At 38.3% G+C, this 9546-nt stretch overlaps 1 protein-coding gene across 1 annotated transcript; it reads right to left on the bottom strand.

The window, feature by feature from the left end:
- Nucleotides 1–716: 716 nt before the first annotated feature.
- Nucleotides 717–8357, bottom strand: LOC104531802 (V-type proton ATPase subunit d 2-like; the record flags this gene model as incomplete). Its single annotated transcript, XM_010176802.1, has 2 exons — nucleotides 8101–8357; nucleotides 717–888 (listed from the first exon to the last, which is right to left on the bottom strand). Coding segments are annotated over exons 1-2 (302 nt in total), but the record flags the coding sequence as incomplete, so codon positions are not given.
- Nucleotides 8358–9546: the final 1189 nt, after the last annotated feature.

The following is a 9546-nucleotide window of genomic DNA, read 5'->3' on the forward strand; positions in this document are numbered from 1 at the left end:
AGTAAACAGTTAGGTAAAATATCCTGCTGACATTTCACTAATCCATGTTGTTATACCATTATAAAGCAGATCCCTGTTCTTAAAGCTGTTTATGCCATTCATTTACAAGTTTTATCTGTTTATGATGGTATCGAGATCAGAACTTTCTCTTCATCTGGCATCAAATATCACTTCTACTTTAAAAAAAAGCTACTTGAATCTAAGTGTCTTGCAGTATGCAACCTAAAGTTCTTCTGGTTTAATGTTCAAATGGTATGAAAATTATGGGAGGTGTATAATGTGTTGTCTTTCTCCCTTTAAAAACAATCTAGAACTTGCCACATGCCTAGGTATTAAATGACTGCACTGTACATCATGAAATTGCTAATCTTGTATGAGTCACCCCACAAACTTAAGTTTTGCAAGTTCTCTGACTTAAATGTTGTTTGAAAATGGTAACCATTTTTCTCAACCTCTACTACTCCTCCTGCCATTGTGCACAGAAAAAATCTGCTTGTGTTCTTTAAAATAAGTAGTTGCAAACACAACAGCTCTTCATCTATATTTATTTTCAGAATGTATATTAGCAAATAAAGTATGTAAATGTTGCAATATCAAAATAATTTTGCTATTTTTGAAACCTAACAGAAGTCCCAGTATAATGCTTTTGCACTGTTTTAACTTGTAACTGTGCTTTTTTTGAGTCTATGCATTAAGCTGTATGTAATATTACTTACGTGATAAAATTCAGAAAAGTGGCAAGTGGTTCAAAAGCATGGTTTCTAAAGTAATGAAATTCTGTGAGTAATTTTGCTTTCAGTTTATCATCGATGGTGGAAATAGTGAGAGGGCCAGTTTCATTAGCCAAGAAGTTGCCATAGTCTGTAGTCTGTAGATGTAACTTCAGATCTGGAATTAGATTCAAGGAAGATCATGAGAATAAACTGTCATTATATTGTCTACAAAGCAAATAAAAAATATAAAATGTTAATTTCTAACATTGTATTTTCATATTAAGCATCTAATTATACTCTATTTAAAAGCTTTTGGCATAGATTTAATATAGAGTAAATGCACAATTAATGCCAATTTTTATTGCCTTCTACCAGTAAGACTTATTGCATGCCACAAGAAAGCACAAATAATTGACGCCTTTGTCAGACTTTTCACCAGCAGCATTCATTTCCAGCTGATACCATTCCAAAAGAACATAGCCTTCTGCTTAAACAATGTGACACTGAAAGATAGTTACATATCTGCTAGGCCTAGTCAAGTTTGTAGTAAAGGACAAACATTAGCTAAGCTAAAATAGATAATTGGGAATTTTGAGACGCCACATCCTCCTTGCAATAGGGTAGATAAGGTAGTGATGCTAGAATAAACCAGTTTTGTGGAGACAGAAGTGTTGTAAACAGGCCAAAAGATGAACTAAGCATGCTCGAAAGTTCAACGAAAGGACACTGAGAAAAGTTTCAATGATCACCAGAGAACCCCTGAAGACCATCAAGAGACTCCAGTGTGCATGCGAAAATGACATTTACCTATATTAATGGGTTACTGGAAATGTAATGAATATGTTAATAATTCTTGGAAAAGTAATGAATATGCATGTTTTGATAGTATAAAGCTTTTGTAGAGAGACAAGTTGGTATGCACGATAGGTGGAGCAATCCTCCATGCATCCAGTGCTGCAATAAAAAATGCCTTCTTCTTAAGACTACATTGGTGTTAAGTTCATTCCTAATTTCAGTGACACAGCCACACCAGGTACAGTGTCAATTACTGCTGTCCCTCGCCTCTTTCCAATCAAGTTTGTTCAATGTTTTAATTTCACTGATTTGCACCATTATAATATGTCCACTCTTTTTTGTCTCCTGCACTCGTATGGACTGTTATGCATCAGTAAGAATAATCCATTGACTTTGTTAAGATCTTAAGTTTTCATATGAAACATTTAAATCTCAAGTAAGACTATAATCTTATGTTATGAAGCTGTCTGAAGAAGACAAGAGAATACATCCTGACTGGCTCAGATTCTGGACTCCAAATGACTTGTGCAGTGGAGCACTTGAAAGGGCAGTGTTATACTCTCTCAGCATTTCTGGTTTGGCTTTGTCTGATTTATGGTTGATACTACCAGTTCCTAAGAAGCTGTTCCAGAAACTTGGGTTATCATGACATATTTTGTCTGAGCTCCCAACCCTGGTTACTGAGGAAAAATGTATTGATTAGACAACAAAGTTGAAAAAAATTTTCAAAATATCAAAGAATTAATTTGACAAATTTCTTCTGCTAGCCATTTTCCACTATGAGGCCAAATTAAGAATTTGAATCAGTTCTTAGTGTTAAAAGCAGTTTAACATTTCTTTTTAGAAAAGCCCTAAATAAATTCTTTACTGTGAGAGTGGTGAAACACTGGAACAGGTTGCCCAGAGAAGTTGTGGATGCCCCCTCCCTGGAAATGTTCAAGGCCAAGTTGGATGAGTCTTTGAGCAACCTGGTCTAGCAGAAGGTGTCCCTGCCATGACAGGGTGGGTTGGAACTAGATGATCTTTAAGGTCCTTTCCAACCCAAACCATTCTGTGATTCTGTGATGATTCTATATTGCATAATTATGTCCAAATGCTATATTGAAACTACTGTAAATTATAGATTAAGATAATCCTAAATGGTTTGGGCATTAATAATTATTAGATTTACAGATAAAATCTGAAGTCATACTTAGGGAAAAGGACAGCAACACTCCCACTAACAGAAATAAGGGTGTACCTGTAGGGAAGTTAATATGCAGTTAGCAAAGTGTGCATTTATCAGTCTAGTGGCTACTCTTTCCGATTTCTCCATGTGTATATTTTATGCAATAAGGTTGCCTACACTGAGACTTAAAGTGACATTGCAAATTCAAACTCCTATGTCTAGCACTCTAGTTTACTGAGATAGATTACCCTCATAGTTTTCTATGCAGATTGGCTGCCTCTTGAGCTCATTTTAGCAATTACAGAATCAGAATCATAGGGTGGTTTGGGCTGGAAGGGATCTTTAAAGGTCATCTAATTCTAACCCCCTGCAGTGAGCAGGGACATCTGCAACTAGATCACGTTGCTCAAATCCCCAACCAACCTGACCTTGAATGTTTCCAGGGATGAGGCTTCTACCACCTCTCTGCGCAACCTGTTCCAGTGTTTCACCAACCTCATTGTAAAAAATGTCTTCCTTATATCTAGTCTATATCTACCCTCTTTTAGTTTAAAACCATTATCTCTTGTCCTATGACAACAGGTCCTATCTGTCTATCCCCATCTTTCTTATAGGCCCCCTTTAAGCACTGAAAGGCCACAATAAGGTCTCCCTGGAGCCTTCTTCAGGCTGAACAACCCCAACTCTCTTAACCTTTCTTCATAGGAGAGGTGTTCCATCCCTCTGATCATTTTTGTGGTCCTCCTCTGGACCTGCTCCAACAGGTCCATGTCTTTCTTGCACTGAGAACTCTAGAGCTGGACACAGTTCTCTAGGTGGGGTCTCACCAGAGCAGAGTAGAGGGGCAGAATCACGTCCCTTGACCTGCTGGCCATGCTTCTTTTGATACAGCCCAGGATATGGTTGGCCTCCTGGAGTACATACACACGTTGTCAGCTCATGTCCAGTTTTTCATCCACCAGTACCCCCAAGTCTTTCTCCACAGGGCTGCTCTCAATCACTTCACCCCCCAGCCTGTATTGATACCAGGGGTTGCCTCAACCCAGGTGCAGGACCTTACACTTTCTTGAATCTCATGAGGTTCACATGGGCCCACTTCTTGAGTTTGTTTATGTCCTTCTGAATGGCATCCTGTCCCTCAGGCATATCAACCACACAACTGAGCTTGGTGTCATCTCCAGATTTGCTGAGGGTGCCCTCAATCCCATCATCTATGTCATTGATGAAGATATTAGACAGTACTGGTCCCAATATAGACCCCTGAGGGACACCTTTCATTACTGATCTCCATCTGGACATTGAGCCATTGATCACTGCTCTCTGGATGTGACCATCCAGCCAATTTCTTACCACCGAATGGTCCATCCATCAAATCCATATCAAATCACATTAACACAGTCTTGGATAGGAGAGCCTTACTCAGCCAGCACTCTGGAACTCTTAGTATTTATCTAGATCTTCCTGCAATAGACTGGACTTATGCTACCTGTGTAAACTAATTGCTTCTTAAAATTATATCGATGATCACAAAATTGTTGACAAAAGAAGGCAGAGGTAATTGGTCTTTCAATGGTCAGAGACAGATACTAGGAAATAGTCATGGTTTCAGTACAGGCTTTCATGTAGGAAGAAGAAAGATAATCCAAATATGAAAAAAAGAAAACAAATTAATTAAAGAAAGAGAGAAAGGTAAACAAAATTAAGAGATAAATAAAAATGCAGAATTGTGCCCAGAAATTAGTCTAAAGCTGGACTGCTTGTTCTTCTAGTCTCCTTTCTAGACAGCAGTAGTCTTTCCATCACACCATGAGGCAAGGAAAGAATAAAGCACTGAATTTATCCCCCCACAATATTCTACTTCAATGACTGTCAGCAGGGTTCCTCTGGGGATCCCATTCATCTGAAACAGATGATGACATAGGGTCAAAATATATAGCATGCTGTGTTGCAGAGGTTTCAGCCAGTGTTGCAGCCCACAAGGTAGCTCCATGGAAATGATAATAATTGAAAAAAGCCCAAAAGGATGTCTAAATTAAGCCGAAGGGCTCTTCTCCTCTCTGTGTGGCCCTGAATTGAGAGGACACAGTGGTACCTTAAGTCAGTTAGCATCCTCCTTTTTTCCTGTCCCTCTCACTGTTAAACTGTGTGATTATCAAGCAGACGCAAAGCACTAACCTACAGTTTTTCTTGTGGTTCTTCTGTACTGACATCATGGTTTCCCCTCTAGAGATATGAAAACCACTTTAAAATTAAAAGATCTTTTTGATTCTATTTATGGGTTACTTGGGGTTGTTTTGATTTTGTTTCTGCTTGGTTTTTTTAGCATATTTATAATATTTTTAACTTAGGCCAGTTTTTGCGGTGTGGTGCTATGCCACAAATGCAGAATGGAGTGAATATATTATCTTTTAATGTGAAGACATGAACTGAAGGCACTATTGGGCAAGCAAAATAGTACTACAGTACAAATCCACATGCTGGATCTTTTAATTTGAAACAAAATACAGTGTATGCATAAAGCCCTGTTTTTTACTTTAGAGGTAAGGATCTATGGTTTTGGTGAATTGCACACTTGTGGTGCAAGTTCAATATTACTGCATGTATATGTGCAGAGAGATAAGTGTCTTTGGCCTCATGTACAAATCCAGTACTTCTCATATTTTCACTATATATAAATTTGGTAGGTAACTGGTGGGAATCTATTAGCTGTCTAAAAGAAGTAGAAAATGTTAGAACGAAGAAAGAGATGTAGCTGAACAGAAAAAAAAGGGAAGTGTTAATGGGTACTAGCAATGTGCTTGTAGATGAACCGATGAAGGCTTCTGCTGCTGAAATAATTTGCATTCTAAAACTGAATGAACACTAGAAAGAAGAAGGTTCAAAAATTAAAAAGTCATTGTTCTTTCTACTATAAATCTTACTTAGAAAAGGATTTCATCTCTCTATCGTGATCTGTCCATCTGTTACATGCTCTTAATAACATTGAAGGTTTATATATCTGAGAAATGTTTGAGAACTACTTCCTTGTAAATAGAATCATAGAATCCTAGAATGTTGTGAGTTGGAAGGGACCCACAAGTCCAACTCTTGTCCTAGCACAGGACAATCCCAAGATTCAGACCATGTGTCTGAAGGTGTTGTCCAAATGCTGCTTGAATATTGTCAGGTTTTGTGCCATGAGTACCTCCCTGGGGAGCCTGTTCCAGTGCTCCACCACGCTCTGGGTGAAGAACCTTTTCCTAATGGCCAACCTAAACCTCCCCTGGCACATCTTCCTGCCATTCCTGGTCCTATCATTGGTCACCAGAGAGAAGAGATGAGCACCTGCCCCTCCTCTTCCCCTTCTGAGGAAGTTACAGACTGTGATGAGGTCTCCTCTCAGTCTCCTTTTCTCCAGGCTGAACAAACCAAGTAACTTCAGCCTCTCCTCATACGGCTTCCCCTCTAAGCCCTTCACCAGACTAGCGGCCTCCTCTGGACACTCTCTAGTAGGTTTATAACCTTTTTATACTATAGCAACCAAAACTGCACCCGGTACTGGAGGTGAGGCCACACCAGTGCAGAGTAGAATGGGATGATCACCTCCCTCGACCGGCTGGCAATGCAGTGCCTGATGCACCCCAGGACATGGTTGGCCCTCTTGGTTGCCAGGGCACACACTGTTGGCTCATGTTCAACTTGCTGTCGACCAGAACCCCCAGATCCCTCTCCGCAGGGCTACTCTCCAGCCTCTTCTTCCCCAGTCTAAATAACTTCCTTGTAGCATGACTTAAAAATTAGACAATTTTTCTTAACTGTTCTTAAAGTGAGCTAGTATTCTTCTGGGAAGGATGAGGGAAATCCTTTTTTCTTGTATGTTTTAAAAAATATTTAAACCTGTATATTTTCATCTTATTCAGAAGTAAGGGTTTTACGGGGGTTGGTGTTTGTTTGGTTGTTTTTTTTTTTCTTCTTGGAGCCTTTGATCAACATTTGTTGAACTCCTCTGCAGAGACAAGTGTAGTAAGAGCAAGATTTAATAAATCCATCATTCTGTCCTTTGTGTCTCTTACAGAAGTTTGACACTGTATTAGCTTTTTCTGAAGTCTGTGTATTCATAGAGTAGACTTTTCTGACTTAAACAATTAAATACAATATCAAGGTTGTATGTAAAGTCTTTAAGTTCAAGTTCACAGCTACTGGTAGAAATAGGCTACAGAACCTTTGATTTTGTCCAGCTGACATAAGGAATAGATTTCACTTCTCACAGTGTTCTGTGTGTCAAACTGCCATCGTATGAAATAGAGAGTGATACATCTCTCCAGCTTATCAGCTGAAGTAGGTACATGCACTTGGTCAGTTGAATAGTCTCTAGATCCTATTGACTGCACTGACAATCTCTTCTTTAACTATGAGAGGAACTTTATCCTGCTAATAGGTAAATACCCACATGTATCTATTTAAATGTAGTTTTAATCTGAAAGATGGCTGGCAAGCAACCTTCCCAGACTTATCTTGTTATTGTATTAATAGTTTAGACAGCCTCAAGACTCCACTGTAGATGGAAATTATCAGGTTCTGCACTTCTCGTTTCCCCAAATCCATTACTTCATATACAAAGCTTAAAACAGAGTGAGCTTATTATTTCTCCTTGTTCCTTTTTCAAATTCTGGATGTTATAGAAATTATTTCAGTGTACAATCGTAGCTTCTATTATCGAGTCAGGGAAAGAAACTTTATGTTCCTTTAAAAAGGTGATTTTTTTTTGGTTGCATTTTTTTCCTGCGAAGTGTCTAGAAGTATGTCATATGATTATTTGTACAAGTCTATTCATCAGGCTATGACCAGTCTTGGCCACAGAAAACTGTTTTGGAAACTAGCGTGTGTTATCTTTATTACTGTGGCAAAGTCACCTTGAAAAAAGCTTTTTTTTTTAACTTTGACAGTAGTTGACTTTTATCTTTGTGAAGTCAAGTTTTCTCTTCCTGGTAAGCAGAATGTCTCCCACTGCCCTAAAACTCATGAAGTAATAAAGTACTAAAATTCTATCCTTTCTAGAGAAACTCAGAGCCAAATGGTAATCTTTTAATAAGATTTTGGGAACTATTTTAGCCAGCTGAAATGTTATGAAACTTCTATAGCGTGGTTAAAATCTGTGAGAAGGTTATCAGTCTCCATAGGAACTCTATGGATAAGATTTCCAAACTTTATCAGTAACTAGAAAAACCCATCATCTGGATTGCTTTGCAAATCACAGTCTGTACAATCCTAGGGTAATTTCTATGGAAAGCTATTAACTTAAATATGAGAACAGTTCTTCAAAGGACATTGGGGTTATCTCTGGTTTTTAAGATAAACCTTCAATACTCCAGTCTTTTATCTTCCCTTTTTCAAAGGTCTAAGCAATAGTGTTTCTTCCTAAATAAAATAAACCAGCAGACTTACCTTCTAGTGTCTCACACTGTGCTAAATTGACATAATCCGCACTCGTCAAGATCCCAGCTTTGAACCCTCGCACCAGACCCTCCAAGTAGCCATGGTCCACATTGAAGTAAAACTCTGAGTATCCCGGCATGGAGAAAAGGAGATTTAATCTGTCTGCTGGATACTCGATGGTACCGAATGTCTGCCACAAACTGTTTTCCTCCTCTTTGGAAGGAGTGACAAATAGTCACTGATTTCCTGCCAGCCTATGATTGTGCTTTACAAACTGGTTTCTTCCTGTTTCTTACTCCTAGAGTAGTTCCAATATAGTTGATGCTTACACAACAGCCAGCCAGCAAATCCAACTCCCTCCTGTCAGAGCCAGAAAATGAACCTATTATTGGTGAAAGAGAAACCAAAAAGGAAGTAAAAGATTTAACCAGTGCTCACAAGAATGCTCTGTACTGTTTGGAAAATGAAAAAGCATATTACAAAGCTTGATAGCGTTTTTGCATTTCTTAAATGTATTATAAACAGGAACTTATCTGTGAATATCTGTTGAAAAAATATTTCTGCACTGAAATGGTGCACTGTGGTAGAACATACCTATTCAATGAACTTAGATTTTTTTTTTAGTGTCTCTGTATACCTTTTATTGTTAACACTTTTGATTGCCAGAAATTTTCTACAGCACATCTCTATCAATAAATACGTATACGAATTATAAGATTCTTCTAATAATAAGAGTGAATGTTAGATCATGTTTATAGGTGAAAGGTCTTTGAAGGGTTTGACTTTCACTAGACTTTAAAGTGAGTATCCAGAACTTACCTGAAAACTATAGTTTGTCCAAGTTCCAATGAAAATACTCTAGTTATATTCACTAAAACATGGAAATAATTCACATTTTTTCCTCTTACAAAATCAAGCTTATAAAAATAGGAATGTTCATTTCAGTAATGCAAATTTAGAGTCTTTTTAGTCTTCCTGGTTTTGATTCAATTTAAACTCAAAACTGGTAATTCTATCAGTGACTTTTATACTGATCTGTTAAGTCTGCTGCCTTTCAGATTTAGGTGTCCCAAAGATGACAGTTCAAAGTGGCTATGCTTCTGTAATCAACACAAAAAGTCCTTTTTCTCCCTAAATTCACTAGCATATGCAACACATCTTAAAGCTTTGCTGGAAGGGAAAGTCTGATAGCACACTAGGGGATATTTACATATGTAGTTAACTGGAGCTGGGGAATGAGGTGTCTGAAGGCTGCTGTGTGGTTGGAGGGCTAACACCAGCAACAGAAACTACAACAGCTGTCTGCCATCTGCATCTCAACACTTAGACTCAGTTTTCAGTGCTTTGAACATGTTTAGTGTATTGTGTCAGCTGAAGCTGCACAGCTTGGCTTTTCTCTTGATTCCTTGTGTGGAAATGTGGCTTGTGAGTGAGACTTGTGGACTTTCTCCCCTC

Source organism: Antrostomus carolinensis, unplaced genomic scaffold, assembly GCF_000700745.2.
Source record: "Antrostomus carolinensis isolate BGI_N321 unplaced genomic scaffold, ASM70074v2 scaffold11521, whole genome shotgun sequence".
NCBI lineage: Eukaryota > Metazoa > Chordata > Aves > Caprimulgiformes > Caprimulgidae > Antrostomus > Antrostomus carolinensis.